This window comes from Chanos chanos, chromosome 7, assembly GCF_902362185.1.
Source record: "Chanos chanos chromosome 7, fChaCha1.1, whole genome shotgun sequence".
NCBI classification, from domain to species: Eukaryota; Metazoa; Chordata; class Actinopteri; order Gonorynchiformes; family Chanidae; genus Chanos; species Chanos chanos.
The window spans coordinates 6,040,461-6,067,763 of record NC_044501.1 but is presented as its reverse complement, the minus strand read 5'-3'; the positions used below and the strand labels follow the sequence as shown (position 1 = coordinate 6,067,763).

General features: G+C 41.1%; 1 protein-coding gene across 1 annotated transcript; it reads left to right on the top strand.

The window, feature by feature from the left end:
* The first annotated feature begins 4,951 nt into the window (after positions 1 to 4,951).
* Positions 4,952 to 26,051, top strand: LOC115815916 (adhesion G protein-coupled receptor E3-like). The gene is made up of 14 exons (XM_030778886.1): positions 4,952 to 5,111; positions 12,378 to 12,480; positions 12,755 to 12,770; positions 14,693 to 14,760; positions 18,059 to 18,276; positions 21,251 to 21,304; positions 21,688 to 21,801; positions 21,991 to 22,172; positions 22,471 to 22,635; positions 24,470 to 24,703; positions 24,861 to 25,093; positions 25,356 to 25,422; positions 25,607 to 25,698; positions 25,808 to 26,051. Exons 1-14 carry the CDS (start codon positions 4,952 to 4,954, stop codon positions 26,049 to 26,051), a joined length of 1,950 nt encoding a protein of 649 aa, XP_030634746.1.
* The last annotated feature ends 1,252 nt before the right edge of the window (positions 26,052 to 27,303 follow it).

Genomic DNA, 27,303 nt, shown 5'->3' with positions numbered 1-27,303 from the left:
TACTTCAGTTGATCAGGTCTAGGCTCAGCAACGTTATGTGGCAATAAAATGAAGTCAGCTGAGTACCTGAATGTGATGTGATGGCCCGGGCATATTCCACGATGACGAGGCCAAGATTCATCGGGCTCAAATTGTGAGAGAGTGGTTCGGAGAGCACGAGGAATCATTTTTCACACGTGAATTGGCCACCACAGAGTCCATACCTTAACCTCAGTGAAAGTCTTTGTGATGTGCTGGAGAAGACTGTGTGTCATGAGAATCTTCCCTCTCCTGCTGTCACTCTCACTGTCACATGTGAGTGAAAAAGAATCTGATCAATGATTCTTGTAGTAATTTAATATAATTTGCATATCAGATCCTGAAACAGCTCAGTCCTTATTTTTTTTATAAAGACATTTGTGTAGAAAATTATTTTAAGTAACTTAGTCCCAAGGGCTTAATTCATAGGCATGAAAAAAACACAAATGGCACACCAAAGATAAACTGAGTTCTAAAATTCATGTTATTCTCAATACATCAAAAATACAACATTATAAAATATTATAAGGTACATGTAGAAAAGAAAGAAGAAAAGAAATTTCAACTGACCTGTACAGCAAAGCAGAATAATGACATATATTGAACCAATCAATGTTATAGCCGTGAACATACTATAGGACTTTAGATAACCACTGTCTGATTAACCAACAGCTGGCAAAAGCTCTCAGGCTGTCGGTGAACCTAAGATGTTCGCAATGTTAGAGCAAACATATTTGATATCTGCTGGTTGTCGCAATAAATGTTTACATTTGTGTTTCTGTACATGAGAAATCACTTCCTATTTTATTGAATGTGAAGAGTATTACTGTACTTGTTACATTAATGTTATTATTCAATATATGTTGATGTTAATGAAGAGTTATTCTGAATAATTTCTCGGTTCAGTGTTCAGACTACTGTGCTATGAATAGAGTTTTCAGAATAACTGTAATTTCACAGTGTTCAGGTTCTTAAATAAGGTTAAAATTAAAGCTAAGTGATATTAGTATTAAGTCTCATATTCATAGTGAACCATTAACCAGATTTTCTCTATACCACTGGCACATTAGGTGCCTTCACAGTTGGAGGAAATAAACGTTTTTCAGCAAGATATTTAAATCAAACCCCAACATGCTCTCTGCCGGCATCCTGCCCTGACACACATGACTGCACAGAGAGACAGAGAGAGAGAGAGAGAGAGAGACAGAGAGACAGAGAGACAGAGAGAGAGAGAGAGAGAGAGAGAGAGAAATAGAGATTCAAGCACTTTTCTTTAACCACTTCCTCTTTTTTCATCTGAAAATTCTTCAACTTCAGCTGGGCTAGAGTTAACATTAGTGTTAAGTAGCCAAGCAACTTTGAGAAATGTACTCGTGTGTGTGTATATATAAGGTTAAAGGTTATATATATACACATATATTTTTCTTTCATTTCACCATGAATAATCCACAGTGGCTGCTAGTGTTATTCTGTCGTAAGGCTGCATTTTAATAGCAGTAGAACTGAATACAACTATAGCTTTTTCTGAAACTTGTTTTGTAAAGTAGTTTACAGAGAGCTGAAAATGCTGCTGTGGAGAGAATCAAGTAACACTGCTTGTTCATACAGTTGATTAAATAAGCGTTCAACAATACTGTGTAATCATAATGATATTTGTTAGTGGAAACATATCAATGTGTATAAATTATGTGGGGTTTTTTTTGGCACGTCATGTATTTACTTTTTCATTCCAAATGTAATGATGTCATAGTTATTTATTTATTTATTTTCCACTGTTTGCTACTGTCACAAGATTCTTGTACTTCAAATAAATGTCATGTTGTAGTTTTCAGAATTCAGTACATTGTGGGGAAAACCAAGTGGGTATTTACACTGAATTTTCAAGTTATTTTGTAATTGAGCACACGCAAAAGAGAGATATGATTCAACAGGACTGTGGAAAACAGGGAAAAGATTAATAAGCTGGGGTGATCATGGTAGTAAACAATACTATTAAAGTAAATCAAATTAACATGCATGTGTGCGCACACACGCACACATACACACACGCGTGCACGTGCACACACACACACAAACAAACACACACATCACAAAAATGTTGAAAATAAAATACAATATTAAAAGTATACAGGGAAGTCTGAAGCAGAGGAACTAAAAATGAACTAAAAGAATGATGACAATAAGGAAAAAAGACAGAGGGAAATACAGAAATACAACAAAGGTCAAGACAAGGCTCTCACCGCAGGTCACCCTCAGCCAGCTGAGAGAGGTCAAATGTGCAGTTGTTTACTTCCTATATTCTCATATTCTCTTGCATAATCACAAAATTGGTCACTAGTGACAGGAAAGGGGAAAACTGTTTTTAGGCCCAACTCTTTTTTTTTGTCTCAGCAAGGTTGTTTCAGGCTTTCAGCCTATGATTTCTCAGCAAGGTTGTTTCAGCCTGTGGTTTTCTGGTGACTCTGAATATTTGCATTACAGTAGAAATAATACCTGATTCAGTTATTTCATGTAATATCCTGCAGTTTGGCCCTCTACTGCATGCATAACAATATATACAGTACAGACACAGACATGTTCAGCGGTAAAATCATTCAGGCAGCCCAGGGCTCAACCAAATCCCACCTTGACTCACCTGAAACCCTCTTAGACTAAACAAAGACATGTTCACTGGGAAAGACTGAACAGTTTGAAGGTACCGGCAATCTTATATGCCTGAGACATTTTGTTTTGCTTGACCTGATTTACACTACAGATGTGTGCATGTGCTGTGTTTCAAAAATGTTTTTGTCATATGTACATATGTGTACTTATTCTACAATGGGGTCTTATTACCTGATTCATTTGGAAACTTACAAATAAATTTATAGATTTAGATTTTTATTTTTTCTATTTTAGAAAACATATAAACCACACAGACAATTATTAATTTTTGAATGCAGAACTTTAGAAGCCTTTTGTGATGGAAGAGTTTCTGTTTGAGAATCAGGAAGAGACAGGAAGTAACAAGACACAATGCAATGAGAGAAGTGTATAAGAACTCAGTGTTGCCATAGCAATGGTGCCATGTTGCTAAACACTGGACTTTCCTTGACCTAAAAGTTCAAATTTGGCTGTTTGCACCATATCAGAAAAGAGAGAGAGAGATAGAAAGAGAGACAGAGAGAGAGAGAGAGAGAGAGGAGTAAAGGGAGAGAGAGGCACAGGATTTCCTCATCCTGTGACTGAGTGCACTCCTCTCTATCTTTCATTACATACAAATGACTGACTTGGGGATTAACTCTAGTTCATTTTTGGCTGATCTGAAAGCTCCAACCAAACTGACATATGATCTTAATAGTTCAAACTCTGGCTGACTGAACTTAAATCAGTCACAGACAACTGTTGACATGGTAATTATTCAGACATTGACATCGGGTATCGATACCAGGCATCGATACCAAAGTTTTCACCACAGACATCATGAAGGCAGTTGTTAAGAAATGGACTAACTGATTAGTATTTTAATTACAACTTTGTCATCTTTAATCAACTGAGTAATTACACACCTTGAATAACCTGATGTAACAGTCAATCTGTCCTTCACTGGGAGCATTTGTTAACATGGTGATGCTTTTGCACAAGCAAATATTTTTTTTTTTGCCTGGCAAGTTATAAAAGCATAGAGCTTCAGGTCTGTGTTGGATGTTCAAATGCTTTAGCAATGGAAAAAAAAAGAAAAGAAAAAAAAAGTTTTAAAAAAGGCAGTAACCCTGACAACCTGTTTTTGAGATAATGCCCTATTGCCCTATCTACAAATACATTTGTCAAAGTTAACACTGTAACTTCTTTGCTTTGAGTGTTAACCTTCAGAGCACCAACTAAAGATCTTTTTTTTGGGTTTGTGTCAAAAGTTCAAACTATGTTCCATGCCTGAGAAAGAGAGACAAACCGTGACAGTTGGTTGCTGACTGCGTAAAAACACAAGGCATTACCACAGCACTTGTAATGCTGTTTACACTGCTGTGACCTAAGCCCTTCCCTTTACTGTTCTTTCGTGAGTTTCATGAGGACATGCAACCGTCTCAAGCCACACATTCAAAGAATTGACGACCGTTATTGCTGCAGCCAAATTTCTGTCAAAGAGGCAGAGGGTATACCAAGTTTTAACTCAAACCCCAGTTAGTTCTAGAACAACCTGTTGCTACTCCAACTGGCAGTTTAGAACATTAGAATCCACCAACGGTATCTGACCGGGCAAGACTAGAGGCAACATCTGTTAGTTTGTCAAAATGTGGACTTTTTGTATTGTCATTTGGATTGTTCTCTCAGGTGAGTTTTGTTTGTTTTTGATTGTTTTTTTTTTTCAAGCAAGTTCAAGCATTTCGATAAAGATGTTGAAAGATAGTTTTTTGACATGCTGAAACTATGCTGACGGTGGAGTTCTGCTTTGACTGTAAGTCAGAGAACGATGTTCTCTCACTATGATCATGACCGTTGGATAGGTAGGGTTAGGGCTCAGTTCATCTAGAATCCAGAACTCAAATATAGATGTTCTTAGACCTGATTACTAGCTAGAACCCACATCTTGAAAGCCAGACAGTTATCTATGCACTGCAGTATCTCTTTTGGCAACTATAGCAACAAAAATACAAGTGATATATTAATGTGTTCATAGACAATGAATAATCCAAAATCAGTAAATAAGCAAAAAGGCTCTTACATCAACTGTGTGTTCATGTGTGTGTGTGTGTGTGTGTGTGTGTGTGTGTGTGTGTGTGTGTGTATGTGTGTGTGTGTGTGCGAGACAGTCGAGAGGTTTGTGATGTCCCCCCAGTCACTGCGTGCACATGTCGGAGAAACAATTAATGTGACTTGCCCAACTCGTAATTCTGGGCCGGGAACCAGAAAGTTTGTCTGTAAGAAACCATGTGGTGGAAATGATGTCTTCATCATGTCTGATCAGCCATCGTATGGGAGATACACAGTGGAGAAATCAGAAACAGGAGAGTTCATTGTGACCATCAGTAAACTGCAGAAGTCAGACGCTGGGACGTACTGGTGTGGAGTGGGTGGCTCTAAATATGATGAAGTGGATGTCACAGTTGTGGGCGGTAAGATTAAGAACAAAAGTACATTAAATATATTAAAACAGACTCATTTATTGATTGATTAATTGATTGATTGACTCATTGTTTGTACAGACCCTTGTTCCCTTTATCCAATTTCACGATCTTGTCAGATGTCAGGTTCTGGGGACCCTCTATTGATTTTCACTGTAACAAAAGTAAAGAATAACAATTTAGTTTTACAAATAGCATCAGTAAATTTGATAAAAAGCACCTGTGCAATGGTTTTTAGTGGTGGGGGCTACCTTTTTGACCGCTTTGTTAACGTGTCCCCAGTAGAACACTGTTCTTTCAGTCAAATTTCTTCCTTAATTAGCAAGAACAAGTACTCACACACACACACACACACACACACACACACACACACACACACACACACACACCAGAGAAATTGTTTAATTAAATAGATGGTGAGAGATAAGACCCAGACATGCTATTCCCTAGAAACAGAGTTGTACCATGAGGAACAGGATGTATGACCATATAAGGTGATCTGTGAGGAAGTGACACAGGCATTTGTTCTTGCAGAGCAAAAAAGAGACAAAATTGGAACCATTCAAAAAAAAAAAAAAAAATAGATAGATACATGATGTAAATTAATGATACCATTCATGACAGTGGGCATGAGAGAACAGGACATCAGTATTCTGATGCGGAGAAGCTGGCTGAGGAAATTAATGTCAGGGGGCCATGTCTCCCATCTCTGCTCTTGCACACCAAAGCTTGTTAACTGAAAATGAAGAGGAGGCCCTTCAACAGGCAACATCTCCAAAACTGTCCTCAGAGATACTCTTTGAAACTTTTTTGTCACATTTGGTCCATTTGAGAGTCAGTAGCTCCAGCTGTAGTTCTGCTCAAGCTGTAGATTTTAGCTGCAGGTACTGTCCCTAAATGACTGGTAAAAATACAAGGACATACACAATGTCATCATTCAGTTATGTATCAACACAAAGTCCTCTACCTGACCCCAGGGACCATGCTTCATCAGTCAATGCAGAACATCCATATATTTTCCCCAATTTTTCTCCTCCATTTTCCACAGTTTTTCACAGCATGACTGGTACAGGCTACGAGATAAAGACCTCCTGTTCATAGTTCCTTCCTGGCATTGCTGTTGGGAAGTTGTTTACTGGGCCTCTCTGTCGTGCACATTATCACCATCACTCCTAACAAACATCCTTCTCCAATTTTCTGCAGATGATGAAACTACCACAACTGTTTTGAAGATGACTACTCAACCTGCTGTGACAGATCATAGAGGTTAGTAAGAAGAACACTATTCATCGACCTTACCTCCACCCTCACTGCCTGTTCCAACATTGGCCTATACCATTATCTGTCTCTGTAGAATGAGTTTAAATGGCTTCCTGGTGCAACATTGGGCCCACACCAGCATGGTACATGATTGTATCTCAAGCTGTTACTACATCACACTACTCTCAGCCATCAGCATTTGGCAAAAATCTTGCATTTGTCCATGCAGAACCTCCATGTGTTTTCTTCAATTTTTTTCCACAACTTTTCACTTCTCTGCACAACATGACTGGTACAGGCCATGAGATAAAAACCTCCCGTTTATAATTCCTCCCTGATGTTGCCGATGGGAAATGATTTACTGGGCTTCTCTGTCGTGCCCATTATCACCATCACTCCTAACAAACATCCTTCTCCAATTTTTTGCAGATGATGAAACTACCACAACTGTTTTGAAGATGACTACTCAACCTGCTGTGACAGATCATAGAGGTCAGTAAGAAGAACACTTTTCATTGACCTTACCTCCACCTTCACTGCCTGTTCCAACATTGGCCTTTACCATTATATGTCTCTGTAGAATGAATTTAAATGGCTTCCTGGTGCAACAGTGGGCATATACCAGCATAGTACATGATTGTATCACAAGCTGTTACTACACCACACTACTCTCAGCCATCAGCATTTGGCAAAAACCTCGCATTTGTCCGTGCAGAACCTCCATGTTTTCTTCAATTTTTTTCCACACCTTTTCACTCCTCTGCACAACATGACTGGTACAGGCCATGAGATAAAAGACCTCCTGTTCATAGTTCCTTCCTGGCGTGGCAGATGGGAAAAGTTTATTGGGCTTCTCCGTTGTGCCCAGTATCACCATCACTCCTAACAAATATCCTTCTCCAATTTTTTGCAGATGATGAAATTACCACAACTGTTTTGAAGACGACTACTCAACCCACTGTGACAGATCATACAGGTTAGTAAGAAGAACACTATTCATCGACCTTACCTCCATCTTCACTACCTGTTCCAACATTGGCCGTTACTGTTATCTGTGTCTGTAGAATGAGTTTAAATGGCTTCCTGTGGCAACATTGGGCCCACACCAGGATAGTGCATGATTGTATCTCAAGTTGTTACCACACCATACTACTGTCAGCCATCAGCATTTGGCAAAAACCTTGCATCATGCCACTTATCGACTGGTAGAATAACTATCGGTTAACATGAACTGGTTCCTCCCAAACAGGCATGGCCAGCAATGTTGATTAATAGGAATCCGCTAAACTGCTTAAGTGGGCGACTTACATTTCCCCAATACACTCACTATGCTTTTGGTCAACACTGTCAACTCCTACATCAAAGACGTACATCTTCAGTAGACTGAAACATCCTTGAGAATAAGTATAGGGATCCTCTTTGCTTTTCTTGCTGCTTTCTCTTGTGTTTAGCCTTTGAGTGAGTGCCAAATGAACTTTGAATCTGAGACCTTGTCAGGGTTCCTACACCGTCTAAAACATGAAATTCAAGGACTTTTCAAGGACTTTCCAGGCCCAGTTTCCTCAAATTCAAGCTTCCAACATGGCATAGTTTGAGACACGCATCAAGGTTAATTACTGTTATGTTAGCTATTTCACTTGCTTGCCGCTGTTTAACCTGCATCATTCCACTTCAGTAACCTATGTGCGCATGTGGCTGTCGCGCTTTCTCGAGGTAGGTGGCGTGTGAAACAACGACGCACAGACGGCGGGAGACACACACGCAGACAGCGGAACATTTACTTACTGACGTTAGGCAAAAAAAAAAAAAGAATCAAAACGGCTTCAGTTTCTATTCTTTCACAAAATACATAAATGCAAGCACTTTCAATGATCCATGTCTATGTATGTCTATTTTCAAAAACTTTAAAGGCTTTGATTTTTTTTTTCTAAAATTCACAAACTTTCAAGGATGTCAAGGACCCATGGACACCATGCCTTGTGTCTACAATGAATCTATGTGATGGCCTTGTCTCTCGTAAGGTCTTCCAGCTACGGGCTGGTCTAAATCCTCAGCAGATGACTTTCCCTGAGCCCTCTGCCCAGTGGAGGCTGAGGAGGCCTAATATCCCTCTTTTTAGATGATTTAGACAATTTAGTTATTTGGCAGACGCTTTTTACCAAAGCGACTTACAATCAGTGCGTCAGTCGGATTTCTAATACCTTGTGAGCAGAGATCACAATAAAACTGAGCGTCAAATTGTCCCTTCGCATTGCGCCCCTGGAATACTTTGACAAACACAGATACAAGACAAAGGGTTTTTTTCCCCTAGGAAAGGGAGGTTAGGCATTGGGGGACAGGTGAGTTCTAAAGAGGTGGGTTTTCAGTTTCCTGCTGAAGATGGTAAGAGATTCCGCAGTCTTGACTGCATGGGGGAGGTCGTTCCACCACCGAGGGGCAATGGCGGAGAAGATGCGTGGTCGGGAGGAGCAGCTGCCGGGTTCCCGGAGTGAGGGGACCGTCAGTTGACCAGAGGTCGTAGAGCGGAGGGTCCTAGTTGGGGTGTACGGAGTTATAAGAGACCGAAGGTATGATGGGGCGGAGCCTCTTGTGGCCTGGTAGGCCAGCACCAGTGTCTTGAACTGGATGCGGGCTGCTACCGGAAGCCAGTGGAGCGCAGTAAGCAGGTGGAGTGACATGAGAGTGCTTAGGGAGGTTGAATACCAGGCGTGCAGCGGCGTTCTGCACGAGCTGGAGCGACCTAATGGCGCAGGCCGGCAAGCCAGCCAGTAGCACGTTGCAGGAGTCCAGGCGGGAGATGACAAGCACTTGGACCAGGAGCTGGGTCGCCTGTTGTGTGAGGAATGGGAGGATTCTCCTGATGCTGTACAGGGAGAATCGGCAGGATCGAGTGACTGCTGCGATGTGACCGGAGTAGGTCAGCTGGTTGTCGAGGGTTACGCCAAGGTTTTTGGCTGCTGTGGTGGGGAACACCACAGATCCCTCGATGGTGATTGCAGTGTCGATCGCTGGGGAGTTCTTAGCAGGAAAAAACAGGAGCTCCGTTTTCTCCGGGTTGAGTTTGAGATGGTTAGCAGACATCCAGGAGGCAATGTCAGCTAGGCAGGCTGCGATGCGAGGTTGAACCTGGGAGTCAGAGGGGGGGAAGGAGAAGAACAGCTGTGTGTCATTAGCGTAGCAGTGGTAAGAGAGGCCATGGGTGGAGATAACTTGACCGAGTGATCTGGTGTAGAGAGAGAAGAGGAGTGGACCAAGTACTGAACCTTGTGGGACACCCGTGTGTAAAGGGCGGGTGGAGGAGACCGATTCCCTCCAAGAGACCTGGTAGGAACAGTCAGACAGATAGGACTTGAACCATGCGAGTGCAGAACCCGCGAAGCCCAGCCCAGCAAGGGATGAGAGGAGGATGTGGTGGTTGACCGTGTCGAATGCTGTGGAAAGGTCTAGGAGTATGAGGACAGAGCTGAGAGACTTCGCTCTGGCCAGGTGGACCTCCTCAGTGACAGCAAGGAGGGCCGTCTCGGTGGAGTGGCCGGCTTTGAATCCGGATTGATTCTGATCCAGGAGATTGTACTGCAGAAAATATGGTGAGAGTTGGTTATATACTGCACATTCCAAGGTTTTGGAGAGAAACGGTAGGAGAGAGACTGGACGGTAGCTACTGACATCAACAGGGTCTAGGGTGGGCTTCTTGAGCAGTGGCTTGACCCATGCTGTCTTCAGGGCAGAAGGAACCGTGCCAGTAGATAGGGAGCTGTTGATCAAGGACGAGATGAAGGGCAGAATGTCGTCCGAGATGGCCTGAAAGAGAGGGGAGGGGATGGGATCCAGAGGACAGGTAGTGGGACGATGGGATTTTATAAGTAAGAGAGCTTCAGCATCAGATAGAGGGGAGAAGGAGGAGAAGATAGTGGGGGGGGGGTGCAGGATCCGAGGTGGGAGGGGAAGGGGGGAAGGAGTCGCAGATGTCATTGATCTTCTTCTCGAAGGAGACAAAGTCATCAGCAGATAGGGATGAGGGAAGAGGAGGAGGAGGAGGAGAGAGGAGGGAGGAGAAGGTGGAGAAGAGTTTGCGGGTGTTGGAGGAGGCAGAGTTGATCCTAGAGTGGAAAAAGGCAGATTTGGCAGCGGACAGGTTAGAGGAGAAAGAAGAAAGAAGAGAGTGGTAGTGGGATAGGTCGTTGGAGGATCTCAGCTGTGCGAAGTTTGGTTCTGTCAGCACGGATACTATCAGTCAACCAGGGACTGGGAGCAGAGAGGCGAGCAGGTTTGGTGACTGGGGGGCAGAGGGTGTCCAGGGTGGAGGCCAGCGCAGAGAGGACCGTAGAGGATTTCTCTTCCACGGGGAGAAGTGAGAAGGCTCCTACAGATGGGAGAGAGGAGCAGACCATGGAAGAGAAGGCACTAGAGGAGAGAGTGCGAAGGTTACGTCTAGCTGCGACTGGCAGCTTGGGAGCTGAGGATTTCAGGGAGGGAGAGATCGAGAGAGAGAAGGACATGAAGAAGTGATCTGAGGTATGAAGCGGTGTGACCGTGAGATCAGGAACTTGGCAGCCTCTTGTGAAGACCAGGTCCAGTTGATTACCACCCTTGTGCGTTGCAGGGGACTCCACGAAGGTAAAGTCAAAGGACTGAAGGAGGGAGAGTAGGCCATCAGATTAAGTAGAATTCGGAAGGTTGAAGTCTCCTAGCAGCAGGATGGGAGTGCCGTCTTCAGGGAAGGCGCTGAGGAGGATGTCATGTTCATCTAGGAATGACTGCAGAGGGCCTGGGGGGCGGTAGAGAACAGTCATATGTAGTTTATAAGCGGAATAAACAGAAACAACATGAAATTCAAAAGGTGCTGGGGAGATAAAAGGGAGAGAGGTTGCTTGGAAGCTCCATGAGGGGGAGATCAGGAAGCCAGTTCCCCCACCCCTCCCCAAGGGTCTGGGAGTGTGGGAGAAGGACAAGGCAGTGGAGAGGGCAGCGGGAGTGGCCATGTTCTCTGGTATGATCCACGTCTCAGTGAGGGCCAGAAAGTGCAGGGACAGCAAGGAGGCTTGAGCGGAGATGAAGTCGGCCTTCTGTACCGCTGGTTGGCAGTTCCAGAGACCACCTGAAATGCCAGTAGCAGTGTTAGCAGAGCGTGGTGGATGGATGAGGTTAGACAGGTTGCGTCCACGAGGATGCATCGGACACCACCTGCGGAGAGGAAACTTGAACCGGAATAGGGAGATGACACATGATTAGTGTGAGGGGGACAAGGTATTTTAGGAGGTAGGGAAGAGACACAATTACACAGATAAGCAAATGAAAATAAATAAATCAAGATGAAAATAAATCGCTTAGAGTACAGCAGATAGGCAGCAGTTGTCTTCCGCTTCCTCGTTGTCCTTCCTCGGTGGACTCCCGCAGGTAGACTCCCTTGTCTTAGTCCGACCGAGTCTTCGTCCGACGAGACAAGGGAGATGAGACCACTACAGCTGCCGCTACAGCTGCCGCTTGGCGGAAGCACTATTACTAATGAGTCTTGTGACTACAGCGTTCGCGGCTTAAGGGCTGGCTACAGCCCCGCCCCCTCAGAACAAAGCATAAATTGACTGAGACCGAGAGTAACAAACAAATGCAAATCAGCAACTCAGCAGCTGATGCGACAGGAATTCAATACAAACACCCTAGTAAAGTAAGCTAACAATGCTACCAGACAGTGAACACAGTTCTAAACAGACGGACAACCTAAGGTAAAGCAAACCCTGAAAGAATCACGCACAAAGTAAATTATATACGGTAAACGACAGCAGAGTATACAGAGCAAACAGAAATCGCGGTTACTCGGACAATCACACGCAACAGAGACAAGAGAGAGCCCAGAAATCGCAGCTACTAAGCAATTTAAAGCAAAGTCTTACTTGGAATCTGCTCTGAAGGAGAAGTAATCTGACTAAAAATCATCTGGTGATGGGTGACTCTGTCTGGTGATCGTGTCATCCATCTTTGCATGTGGCCCTTTTTTAGTATATGATGGTATTCTAATTGGAATAGTCCATGTGAAGCTTCCAAAGTCTTTCATTCTTATGTCCAGCATATCTGGCACAGCCCAAGAGGGTCAGCATTCCAGGTGGGAAGTGTGTGTGTGTGTATGTGTGTGGGGGGGGGGGGGGGGGGGGGGGGGCTTTGTCGTATCTGTTATCACCATGACTCCTGACATTGTTTTCCATTTTTCTGCAGATCCTGAAACCACTTCTCCTGTTTTAGTCTCTAGTTTGTGAGAGCAATGTTTCTGTAATGATGACGAGATTTTGACATGTTTCATTCAGGTCCTTTGAGTGGTGTTATATATGCTGTTATTGGATTCTGTGCTGGGCTCTTTACTGGTGCCATCATTCCCATAGGCATTCTGTGGAGGTGGTAAGTGAATGAATTTTATCTTGAAGGAGTACATCCCCTATGTGCAATACCGTTGTTCACACTCGCCACTTTAAATTTTAATTTTAAGCCTTCTTCGCATGTATATAGTGTATATTTCATATTCTATTTCATATTCTGTTATATTTATTGCACACCCTCCTTGTACCTTAATTGTTCATTGCTCATACCTCTCTTTTCTATTTTTTTCTTAGTTAACTCCTTATTCTTCTACTCTTACTTTTTTAATCCGCTATTTTGCTCTATTCTGCTCCTTAGTGTCTTACTCTTTAGTTAATTAAATCCCCTACTGTACTCTTATTCTTATGACTAGTGTCTTACTCTTTATTTATTTAAATCCCCTACTGTACTCTTATTCTTATGACTAGTGTCTTACTCTTTATTTATTTAGATCCCCTACTGTACTCTTGTTCTTATGACTAGTGTCTTACTCTTTAGTTAATTAAATCCCCTACTGTACTCTTATTCTTACGACTAGTGTCTTATTCTTTATTTATTTAAATCTCCTACTGTACTCTTATTCTTACTACTAGTGTCTTACTCTTTAGTTAATTAAATCCCCTACTGTACTCTTATTCTTACGACTAGTGTCTTATTCTTTATTTATTTAGATCCCCTACTGTACTCTTGTTCTTATGACTAGTGTTTTACTCTTTAGTTAATTTAATCCCCTACTGTACTCTTATTCTTACGACTAGTGTCTTACTCTTTATTTATTTAAATCTCCTACTGTACTCTTATTCTTACGACTAGTGTCTTACTCTTTATTTATTTAAATTCCTTACTGTACTCTTACTCTTACGACTAGTGTGTTCTTACTGCTGAGTTGACCTGTTTCTCTCGTCGCACACCTCTCATTGTACCGTTGACCCTGTGTTAACCTACATATGACAAATAAACTCTGAAACTTAAACTTAAATTCTCTTTCACCCTGGAAAGCTTTTGCATTCTTTCTTTTCAATCAAAAAAGGGACATTTCATAGCTTAAACCTTACTGTGTGTGATGACTTATGAAACAAAGTACTTTGCGGTGTCGAGAAAAGAAGTGGTCAGTAATTGAAACACATAATTAAAGAGACTAGTTTAACCCCCCCCCCCCCCCCCCCCCCCCCGACCAATGTAGGGTTTTGCACATGGCATACGATGGAACTGGTCACTAAATATGTAGAAAGGAGAGAGAGAAAAAAATCAGGAGGAAAAATGTCTCCTTTTAAACATGGCAATTCTTTTCTGTCAACAGGAAGAGAAAGCATGAAGGAAAATGTGACCAACGAGTACAGTGGGTGAGGAGTTACATTCAATTGCTGCTTTTGCAGATAAAACAAACAACAGATTATAAATGATCAATCATGACTGAAATCTGGCAATGTTTATTAGACACTCTCCAAACATCTCAGCTGTTGCCTTCTTGAAGTTCAGTATTTTAGAAATGTTTAGCAGGCGTGAACTGATGCTGCTGTCCATGGTCCTGAATTGATACTTTTCACAAGCAAGGTTCTGAATGTACAGCTCTCCCTACAGGCCAAAGTTGGTGTTACAGCTGGTTCTCCCTTCACGTTACAGCTGTTCTAAACATACAGTCAGCTTCAAAAGTTTTACAGACAGTGAAACATTTTTTATCAGCTTGGCTTGTTTTTTTCCTGCTGCAGATTTCAAATGATGCAGTGAAATTAAGATGGTGAAAATACAATCCAGCAACTTTAATTTGATGTTATTTTCACATCATCTATTCAAAAATAAGTGCTCAGTTTGTACACACCCTCCTCTTCTTTTCTTTCGTTCCTTTTCTCAGCCAATCTCACCATCTTTCATGCTCTCTCTCTCTCTCTCTCTCTCTCTCTCTCTCTCTCTCTCTGTCTCCCTGTGTCTATCTCTGTCTGTCTGTCTGTCTCTCTGTCTCTTAGGCTGCCAATGATAACATGTACATGACTCTCGACATCACATCCAGATCTGATTCAGGCTATGTCCCACAGTGAGTGAACACTCAAATCGGTTTCTAGAACTTTTTCATTCCAATTTTGTTTTAAACCCCAAAATCATAAATAATGCAAATTTAATCTTTACTTGCAAAATTTTTGTGGAAAACTTCTTTCTTTCCAACACTTTCTCTCCTTTCAACAGCTGCAGTAGATGAGAACTTGTAACACTTCATATTTGGCGTTTGAAATGATGTGTGTGTGTGTGTGCATGTGTGTGTAAGTGTGTCTGTGTGTGCGTGTGTGTGTGTGTGCGTGTGTGTGTGTGTGTGTGCAGCTTCTCAGTGGTACTCATCTATCTGTTCTTTCATGTGTCATTGTCTGTCTTCAACATTCAACAGAGAGGAGCTCAAAAGTGAGTGTTATTGTTTTCTGGACTTTTAATAACTAGTGTAAGGTTTTCCATTTTTGATTTCACTTCTTTTTCTAATTACATGAGTGCTGAATAAATGTAAGCTTGCTACACATCTTTGTTCTTTTAATTCGCTATGAAGAGGGAACCTCATGTGTCTTCCTTAAATCTTCCATTAGATTAAATGAAAATCAGGAAAGTCATTTGAATCCAGGTGGGAGCTGCAAGAGAGTTGCTGTGATTGGATAAAACGTGTCATGTCTCAGAGGCAGTGCCTGGAATTCAACACCGAGAGCTAAAATCATCATTGGTGATGTCATTCAATATTCCCAGCATGTTGGCTGTCACGCCCCCTCCTCTTAAAGGGACAGGGCGGACAAAAAGAGCCCTGTCGCCACTGCCATGAAATGTCTTTTTGTTCTTCTCCTTTTTTTTAAAAAAAAAAATCTTTTTAACAGTTTTTATGCACTTTCTGAATTCCTTGGAAACTATTTTTGGACTTGTAATAAATTGTGGTAAACCTGCTTTCCTGTTTCTGTTGTGTCTCTTCCCTTTGTATCTTTTCGGAGGTCCTGTTCCTCTATCTAGAAAGACTAGGTGACAGAGTTCACTTCTCCTTTAAAGCGACACTAACTCTTAAGTTTCTGTGTTAAAGGGATGCTGTTACTCTAATGTATTGAATATCTTACTCATGAAGAGGTCTAAGTGATGTTCTAGTGGAGTTACGTACAGTTTGGTAGTGAGTAGTGAGGGAAATGAAACAGAAGGGAGAGGAAAGCAGGCCCAGTCCAGCTCCAGTCGGGTGTGGGGGGGTCCAGAATTTTTTTGCCAGCCATGCGTTTTGGGGAGGGGGGGGGGGGGGCTACCTTGTAGTTCCTCAAAACAGGAACTATACACACACACAGAGAGAGAGAGAGAAAGAGGGAGAGAGAGAGAGAAAGAGAGAGAGAGGGGGATGTGCTGTGATGTGATGTGATGCAGTGTATCATCAAGCTTATTGGTTTCACATTCACATTTCACATTCATGATTCATGTAACACAAGCTAGTCATTGGTAATGAGACATTTGAAATATTCCATTCTTTTAAATCCAAATGCTTAATAAGGCTTCACAATAAAACAATGACAAAACAAACTAAACTGATTCTTAAGAAATGTTTGTGTGTGAAGGTTAATTTTGACTTCATTTGCATTTAGGAGGGGCATGCTTTTCACCCAAGAAAGAAGAAGTGAAAGGCTTGGTTGAAGTGAGACAATTTTAGTGGAGACTGAGAGAAACTGTTCGGAAATGACTGAAGGTTTTGTAAATGAGAAAATGTCAAATACAGTGGAATTATGGCAGAGACAAGCTGCTTCTTTCTATAGTAAAGTGAATAGAAACATATAATATTCTTATACAGGGTGCTGTGGTGGTGTTATTCAAAATGTCGTTTCCTCCATCTTGCCTTTGTAATTATGGTTCAAGTTCAGTCTGTCTTTCCATTTTAACCATTAACAAAACAACTGAAAAGAAAACTTAATAAATCTGACAGTGATATGTGCATTTATGAGCATTTCAGAGTTTCTGTTGGTAGTGATTAACTGTAACTCAGGCTTAAGTGTACTATGACCTGTCAAATATTACACATATGTCCATACAAGGACTTCCTCATCTTCTCCTGCCCTCTGATTGGCTCTTTTTGTTTTTTCTGTTTCTCCCCACCCCCTCATATTTTCTGTGGATCAGTGAGTACCAACAGCATAGAGGCTCAAGTTTGTGTTGGATGCTCAAAAGCCTGAGGCATGTAAGAAAAAAAAAAAGGCAGTAATGATGACAGCCTATGTTTCAGATAATGTCCTACTGCTCTATCTACGTATGCATTTGTCAAAGTTAACACTGTAACTTCTGTGCTTTGAGTGGTAACCTTCAGAGCATTAACCAAAGATCTTTTTTGGGTTTGTGTCAGAAGTTCAAACTGTGTATTCACAGTTTCATGCCTGAGAAAGAGAGATAAACTGTGACAGTTGGTGGCTGATTGCGCAAAAAGACAAAGCGTCTGTGCAGTTCACGCTGCTCTGACCTAAGACCCTCCCTTTACTGCTCTTTCGTGAGTTTCATGAGGACATGCAACCGTCTCAAGCCACACATTCAAGGAACTGAGGATCGTTATTGCTACGGCCAAATTTCTGTCAAAGAGGCCGAGGAAATTTCAAGTCTCAGCTCAAACGTGGTTAGATGGTTCTGGAAGAACCTGTTGCTACTCCAACTGGAAGGTGACAGAATAAGTTTAGAACATTAGAATCTCTCAACTGTTGTGGTATTGTACTAGGCAGGAATAGAGGTAACATCTGTTAGTTTGTCAAAATGTGGACTTTTCGTATTGTCATTTGGATTGTTCTCTCAGGTGAGTTTTGTTTGTTTTTGGTTGTTTTTCTTTTTTCAAGCAACATGAAGCATTTTGGTAAAGATGTGGAAAGATAGTTGTATGACATGCTAAAACTAATTACAGTGGAGTTCTGCTTTGACTGCAAGCAGAGAATAATGTTCACTCACTATGGTCATGACCATTGGATAAGTAAGGTTAGGGCACAATTCATCTAGAATCCAGAATTCAAATATAGATGTTCTTAGATCTGATTACTGCCTAAACCCACATCTTAAAAGCCAGACAGTAATCTATGCACTGCAGTATCTCTTTTGGCAACTACATCAACAAAACTACCAGGGATATATTAATATGTTCATAGACAACGCACAATCCAAAATCAATAAATAAGCAAAAAGGCACTTATATCAACTGCTTGTTTGTTTGTGTGTGTGTGTGTGTGTGTGTGTGTGTGTGTGTGTGTGTGTGTGTGTGTGTGCGTGCGCGAGACAGGTGAGAGGTTTGTGATGTCCCCCCAGTCACTGCGTGCACATGTCGGAGAAACAATTAATGTGACTTGCCCAGCTCGTAATTCTAGGCCGGGAACCAGAAAGTTTGTCTGTAAGAAACCATGTGGTGGAAATGATGTCTTCATCATGTCTGATCAGCCATCGCATGGGAGATATACAGTGGAGACCTCAGAAACAGGAGAGTTCATTGTGACCATCAGTAAACTGCAAAAGTCAGATGCTGGGACATACCGGTGTGGAGTGGGCGGCTCTGTGTATCATGACGTGGATGTCGCAGTTGTGGGCGGTAAGATTAAGAACAAAAGTACATTAAGCATATTAAAACAGATTCATTTATTGATTGATTAATTCATAGATTAACTGATTGATTGTTTGTACAGACCCTTGTTCCCTTTATCCAATTTCACGATCTTGCCAGATGTCAGGTTCTGGGGACCCTCTATTGATTTTCACTATGACAAAAGTAAACAAGAACAACTTAATCCTAACCCTTACGCTAACCCTACTCTAAACAAAAATACTTTCGAAATTAGCTTTACCAAGATGCTTTATCAGAAATAGTTTTACCAGTATATTTTATAAAAAGCAAATGTGCAATGGCTTTTAGTAGTGTTGCCTATCTCTTTCACCCTTTTCCCAACATGTCCCCAGTACAACAGGGTTCTTTCAGTCAGCTATCTTCCTAAATTAGCAAAAACAAGTACTCACATTCTCTCTCTCTTTCTTTCTCTCTCTCTCTCTCTCTCTCTCTCTCTCTCTCTCTCTCTCTCTCTCTCTTTCTCACACACACACACACACACGCACACACACGTCGTCACTGCTAAGTTTAACAAGATGGTGAGAGATAAGAGCCAGACATGCTATTCCCCAGAAACAGAGCTGTACCATGATGAACAGGATGTATGACCATATAAGGTGATCTGTGAGGAAGTAACACAGGCATTTGTTTTTGCAGAGCAAAAAAGAGACACAAAACTGGTCAGAACATTCCTTTTTCTTTTTAAGATTGACATATGTGATGTAAATTCATGATACCATTCATGACAGCAGGCACGAGAGGACAGGACATCAGTATTCTGATGTGGAGAAGCTGGCTGAGGAAATTAATGTCAGGGGGCCGCGTTACCCATCTCTGCTCTTGCGCACCAAAGCTTGTTAACTGAAAATGAAGAGGAGGCCCTTCAACAGGCAACATCTCCATAATGGTCCTCAGAGATACTCTTTGAAACTTTTTTGTCACAATTGGACCATTTGAATCAGTAGCTCCAGCTGTAGTAGATTTCAGCTACAGGTGCTCTCTCTAAATGACTGGTATAAATACAAGGACACACACAATGTCATCATTCAGTTATGTATCAACACAAAGTCCTCTACCTGACCCCAGGGACCATGCTTCATCAGTGTTAATTATAGAGCCTTTACACAATCTGCTGGATGACTGGTTAAAATCAACATTTACCTCTCTCTGTCTGCTGTGACTGTGGGGCATTTTTGTGGGATATGAAAACCCCATTTTGCATTAGTCAGTACAGAACATCCATATATTTTCACTCCATTTTTCATTCTTTACAGGCTACGAAATAAAAACCTCCTGTTTATGGTTATCAGTGTCTGAAGGATGAGTTTAAATGGCTTCCTGGTGCAACATTGTACCTACAATGGGATAGTACATGATTGCATCTCAGACTGGTACTACAGTACCCTCAGTGTAATCATTAAGCAAAAGCCTGGCATCATGCTACTTATTGGACTGGTAGGACAGGTACAGATTAACATGAACTGGTTCGTCTCAAACAGGCCTAGCCAGCAATGTTGATTAATAAACATCCCCTAAACAGCCTAAGTGGGAGGCTTACGCTTCACCCGTACAGTCACTATGCTCTTCATCAACACTGTCACCTTCTATATCAATACATCATCATGTTGTGTCCCTGAGATAAATGTACTTCTGGATGGCTTAATTAGCCATGCCCCTTTTAGGTTTGTGGTTCTGAGATGTGGTTTATGATGATGGGGAATTACAGGACTTTGCCAGTAAAGACACAGCCTATCAGTTTGACCTATCAGAGTTTGACTTATCTTAGTTTCACAGTCTGAAAGCACTTCTGTGGGGTGAACATTAATCATATGCAACAGATAACAGAAAGATTATAGAGTTTATAAGTCAGTATAACTTTTAGGAGTAGTTACATATACTGAGAGGCTATGCCCTCTCTTGGAAACTTTTTAAAATATGCACAGTACATTTTTTTACATTGTTACTTTTTTATTTCTTTGAGTCTATAATCAATAAATTAAAAAAAAAGTGCTTATACTTTCATACTTCACAAATATTTCTCTCTCTCTCTCTCTCTCTCTCTCTCTCTCGCTCTCTCACTCACTCTCTCTCTCTCATTCATTCTAACAGGAAACGATATTGACTTGCAAAAGGCGTGGAAGGTATACATGAGAGTAACTGATGATTATCACAGATTTCAGACCAGTGACCAATGAACTGTCATTAATAGGACACAATAACTTTTTTTTTTTTTAAACTTCGGTGCAATATTTTCTAATTTCTTCTTCTGAAATAACCTGGCAGGATGAATACAGATATACTGAACAGATTTATAATGTTGTGACATGCTTGGATGAAGTGATTTTACATTTTATGTTAAAATGCAGGAAAGTTACAGCAAAGATCACGGTGTGAAATTTCTGGAATGGTTACGAAATATCTCATCATTCACTGTGCTGCCAGAGGATGTTAGTAACTTTATCTATCTATCTATCTATCTATCTATCTATCTATCTATCTATCTATCTATCTATCTATCTGCCTGTCTGTCTGTCTGTCTATCTGTCTGTCTGTCTGTCTATCTATCTATCTTCCCACCTCTTGGAGTGCTGTCCCATTTTGTTCTGTGTACTCACATGGATGTCTTAAAGTTCTCATGTAATATACTACACTCTCTGCTGTGTTTCCCCTTCATTGTTATTCACAGTTCAATTCACTCACAGGAAATACTATACAAATAATGTGAAAAGGTGTAGAAATGTTCCATTGCAAAGTTAAATTCAATATTTATTATTTAGAAAGTTGCAATTCATTTTATCTATTAATTATTCATAATAACTTTTTTTTAAACAGCAGGTAAAAGCTCAACTGGATGAGGTGTTAAATACACTGGAGAGAAAATCTGATAAATCCAGTGAATCAGAAATTCCGGCAACACGGGTAAACACAGTTCTGAACATTTCTGAGACACTGGTCTCTTTAGTGGTGAAACCAACAGACACAGAAGAGCTCCTCAACTTTACCTCCAACACCACTGGTACATAATGTCTTTACCCTGACATCATACACACAGTCCTCTCTATCAGATATGTTTACCTATGCATGGATGGACTCCTCCATGTCAAATACATTCAAAACAGATCAGTGTTCCTCTAGCTCTGGACTTACATACCCCTGTTTTAGACCAGACTACCTAAATGGTGCAAGACAATAAAAACCTAACTGTGTATCTGTAGCTTAATACTTCCTGTTCAGTTAGGAACGCAGGCAATGGACTCAAATGTCTCCAGATGTGTTTTATCAGGAACAATAATACTCTTAATGGATGGAAGAACAGCACTTATATGTGCATACCCTTCATGTCTTCTGATTGATGTGATGTGGAACTGTCTGTTTAAATTCATGTTGTCTGTCTGTCAGAGGTCAAAGTCTACACTGTTGGACCAAACGCCACTTTAGAAAGCATCACTCGACTGAATAATACTGCCGCTTTCCTGGATATCGACATCATCAGTATCGCCAAGAACAACAAGGGTAAGTTTAAAATCTGAACTCAAAATAATAGTCCGTGTTATGCAGAAATTATGATGGTTGGCCTTGATGTGTGTTTGTTAAGTTTGACTAAATGTTAAGGACTCAACATTAAACACTGAATAACAGAGGATACTGTGGTGATAAATTTTTGGTAGTTTGGATTTAAACTATTATTTATCCGAAACTCAGGACATGCATCTGTGGCCTTCATGACGTATGACAACATGTCAGAAATACTGAAGCCCACCTTCTTCCCCTCAAAGAAAGACACAGTCAACACTATGATGTCCACAGTAGTCTCAGCCTCCCTGCCCAAAACCACCAACAAAACACTTACCAATCCAGTTAACTTCACCCTGAAACACATCAGAGTAAGCATTTTGACTCCTTAAATGGATATATGGAAGGAAATAGGGGATCATGACATGAATACAGCATTACATATGATAAATGAGAAAATAAATAAATACTTCATATGAGCAATAATAACATATGCCACAATAAGCATAATCACAAATCATTAAAAAACATGTGATATACATATGAATGTACATTTAGACATGTGAGAAGGAGGCACTTGCGTTGTAAGACAGAAACACACAAGCATTCCATTTCCTTTTATTGGATTTTACACTTAAAGTTTACACATGTTCCACCTCCACTGACCAGGAGATGGATCCTACAGGAACCCTTTACTGTGTCTACTGGGACAAAACTGCATGGAGCACAAATGGCTGTGTGAGAATCAGTGAGGAAAATTCCAATGATACAATCTGTTCCTGCAAACACTTGTCTACCTTTGCTCTCCTCATGCAAACAGAAAAAATACCTGAGGTAAGGGAACATAGGTACTTTATCATGTAGATAAGAGTAAAATATATTACAGAATGAGAAAGTAATGGCAATTGAATATACGTGGTACTTTGTGTCATGATTAATGTGTGGAGTGATGTCAGCATCACAGCATTTTTTTGGGAGAAAGTGTCAATAGTTGACGTAGTTGCGATGTCACACTCTGTCCATTAGTGGCCGCTATTTTTCCCATCTTGGTTCCAATTTTTACTTTCATCAAGATTTCATGGATTTATCTCATTCATAAAAGTGACCAACAAGGTTATATTTCCAAAGTCACAATATAGCTTATGTGATATTTCATAAGGGATGATAGATAGACAGTTTGTGATGATTTTTTTTTTTATTACGTTAGTATGTACGTTTCCTTTTGAGATCTGTTTGTAGTAATGTAACATGTATATATACTCAGTGGCCATAGATGCAGCTGTTCATGGAAGCAGCACTCCATTCACAATGATAAATGACTTCTAGTGATTCAGGTAACCATGACTTAAATGATTCAGGTAACCATGGCTTTGTAGATAAAACAGAGAGATACAGTAGTCCCTCGCTATAACGCGGTTCACCTTTCGCGGCCTCGCAGTTTCGCGGATTTTGTCTCCTGTACAGTACAGAATGCGTTCAGCTTGCCAAATTTACATAAATCTTCGATTGCTAGCAGTGTGACTCTGAAGTGCTGTACTGTATGTTTGCAAGTTTTCTCCCCAACAAACCCCACAATGTCGACGAAATGTTCTGCACCGTCAAAGGCACCTGCGGTAGCACCCAAAAGGCAGAGGAATATGCTAACCATCGCACAAAAAGTTGGACTTCTGGACATGCTAAAGTTTTACAGCCTTAAAACATCTATAATAATTGTAAAAAATAAAGCTGACTACTTCGCGGATTTCGCCAATTGTGGGTTATTTTTAGAACGTAACTCCCGCGATTAACGAGGGACCACTGTACTGTATCATGGGATGCAGATTCTGATCAGTTGTATATAATGAGAAAAATGACTGACTTGACTCACTGTTGCTGTGACATTATTGTCAGTTGAACATCTCAGTCAGTCACCCTCCTGGGCTGTTCACCCACAACAGTGGACGGGATTTATTTAGAAAAGTGTATCAAACTAAAAAAATACCCTCTGAGCAGCAGTTCTGGGGATAAAAGTAGCTCTTCAAACTTTAGAGTTTAAAGATGAATACAAAGAATAGTTCAGTCTAGCACGAGGATGACAAGCACGTGAATATATAGTGCAGAATCACACTGGAGTGCAGAGCAGTATCTCAGAATATAGAAAGTTTTCGACCCCTGTCAGAGATAGACCCCACCAGATTCTATTACCGTTACCACCAACACCAACCAGCTGAGTAGAAAAACACCACCCCAGTGAATCCTGGTTCTTTGTGCATCAAGCTGTGAACAGAGTCTGGATTTAGTGTAAGCAGTAATAAACCGTGGACATGTCCTGCCTGGTATCAAAGTCTGGTTATTGTGGTTTAATAGTGAGGGGAATGATTTCATGAGATCCATGAGGTCATTTTGAAACAGATACTGGTACACTTAAATGCCACAGCTTACCATAATATTAGAACAGGCCCAGTGCATGTTTCATATTCACAGTTTATCCTTTACCACCTGGATGCGTTGGGTAGGCAGAGAGTTCACTTTCTTTAGACCTTTTTCAGTGTGAATGTGGAGTCCATTACAGCAGCATGGACCATTATTCCATTGAAACCTTTCTAGCAACTTGTAGGATCAAAGGTCTGAAGAGTTGAGAAAAAACTCATCTAACTCTGTTCAACCTGAACCACTTGTTGTTTTTCAGTGGAGTGATCGCTTGGGGCTGCTGAGCACCATTGCTTTTGCAGTAGGACTGACATTCCTGTTCTTGGCTATTTTGACCTTCATCCTGTTTCGTAAGAACTCGAGAGTGAGCAGCGTACTTCGACTGAACCTCTGCATCTGTCTGCTGCTAGCACACCTCCTCTTCCTACTTACTCAACGTTTTCTGGCTCACAGCAGTTACAAGGTGTTGTTAATGGCATATCGCCCACCATCAGTTCACTTGCATTAATGAAATGGTAACAGTGGTGTACTTGAAAAATAGCATGATAATAAGTTACTTTATCAAAGTCATGAAGATGCGTTATGATGATGATGATGATGATGATGAGAACTAACATATTTCTTTCTCTAACATCTCGCCTTCTGCTCAGGGAGCATGTGCTGTGTTTGCTGGAATATTGCACTTCCTTCTTCTCTCTGCATTTGTGTGGATGTTCCTTGAGGCCATAACACTCTTCATCTCAGTGAAGAACCTATCAAAGATCAAATCCAGGCGGAGGGAGGTGCTTCACTGGAAATACCAACTTGTGATTGGTTATGTGGTCCCCACTCTTGTGGTTGGTGTATCTGTGGCTGTTCAGCGTGACGGTTATGACAGTGAGACGTGAGTACGGACAGAGCATTGTGTTCTATCCACCATCGATTAAATTCTTCAAATGATTTTAAAGTTTTTCAGTTAACAAGAACATGATGGTAATTGCACATTACTGAGGATTTAGAAATCAAAGTGTGATAGACAGGATGAAGCATTCAATTTTAAAGTGCTGTGTTGGTCAGTAACAAACTATAACAAAACATTTGGTGTAAATTTGGTGTAACGTTTTACACTGTATGATTTGTGATGGATACTCTTCTCTTCTGTGTAGGTGCTGGATTAAGTTGGGGACGAGTTTTGTGTGGAGTTTTTTGGGTCCTGTTTGCTTCATTCTTGCAGTGTGTATCCTTTAGTGATCCTATTCTGTGTTGCTCAGATAGACTTGCCTCTTATACTGTGAATATACTAATACAGAAGGTGATGGGAGTTCCCTAGGTCCTGAACATATTTAAAGTAAAGTAATGTACTTAAACCAGTTTTAGAATCAACAACTGAAATTTTAATTTGCTCTCACCTGTCCAGATGAATTTGATCCTCTTCATCACCATCATCATCACTCTTCAGTGTACACTGATGCACCTGAGCGGTGATGTCTCGCAGATCAAAACCAGCAGGTAACACAGAGAGACCCACAACACACGCCTTCACATAAACATCTACATTTTTCTACCACTCTATTACTAATGTCATTAATGCACCTGCAAATAAACCGACACTCTTTAGGACTATGGTGTTCAAAGCACTGGCCCAGTTTTTTATACTGGGTTGCCCCTGGATACTGGGGTTCCTCACAAATGTAAGTATGGGGCTGGAGATCATCTTCTTACTCCTCACTTCTCAGCAAGGCACCTTCATCTTCCTGGTCCACTGCGTCCTCAGTGAAGAGGTAAATCAGAATCAATTTCAGAAACCTTTGAATTGTTTCTCATGCATATGTTTCCAGATGTTCTGCGACCTGCATCAGTGAACTCTGGCCATGATATCTTTCTCAACCTGTTTCTCTTTGACCTCCCCCCCTTCTTTTATGTTTGTTTCCAGGTCAGAAAGCAGTACAAAAAGTTGTGGTACACCCTCTGTCCTCACCATGAGACCAATGAACAGATGACACAGGTGAGTGACATTAGGTGACACCAGTCAGATTCAAGTTTCACATTTTCTGACGTGAGTGAGATGTAGTGTGTCTTGGTTTAGGACATGACTTGGACTTGGACTTGAAATAAAAGACTTAGGGAAGTCTTGAGCTGCTGTCTTTTTTCTTTTTAGTTGTTTTTGCTCCACCAATTCACTGCACAGCATTTAAACACAATAAGATATGGAATGAACTGTTGGAAACAATTCTGCTGGTTGGATATCTCCAAAGGGCCGTTTAGCACCTGTTATCAGTGTTAATGCTAAGGTTACGATTTAAAATCAAAGTATATATAAAATAACCACTTTCCTACTACTCTGTCACCATTAATTTGGCCTTTGTGTGTGTGTGTGTGTGTGTGTGTGTTCTGCAGAATGTGAGGACTGTCCAGAGTACCATTTACAGTAATGACGCTGATCCTAGTGTTGACCTGGATAAAAAGGATTAGCAGGGAGAGGAGAGGAGAGGAGAGGAGAGGTGTCTACAAACAGTTTAGTTCCTGATTTTGTCTTTTAGCTCCTAATTCATTGTTTTCGATGTATTTAGGAGAACAACCCATGGGCATTTCTGTACTAATTAGAGCAGTTTTTCTCAACCCAGATCTTAACAAACATTCTCATATTTAATTGTCTGCAGTTCTGTACTGTGTTCTCTCACACAAAAACTGGATCCCTTGTCAGTTGGTGTCCTCTGACTCTCATAGGACATAATGTTGAACAGTGTGACACAGAGAACTCACTAGGAATGAACGCGCCGCTTTACCTGTTATTTCTGGACATTATGGGTGACTTTCATAATTTACAGAGCAATTCCTGAATTCTGCACTTGACAGAAGGGTGGCAAATCTCAGCCCTTTAACAGTTAGTGGAATTTGAGTCACTGCTATAGATTTAGCCTCACCGTCGCATGCTATAAACTGAGCCTCATTCTCACGCGTGATGCAATAGCGGCCTATAGGAAGTGGTTTATGAATATAAGGGAGCAGAATGAGGATAAAAGACCGTGACTAATAAAGCTGGTCATTCTCTCTCATGTCTTCTCAGAGGATGCCACTATGCACTGATTCTGCTTTACATTCTGCCTTTTGTAT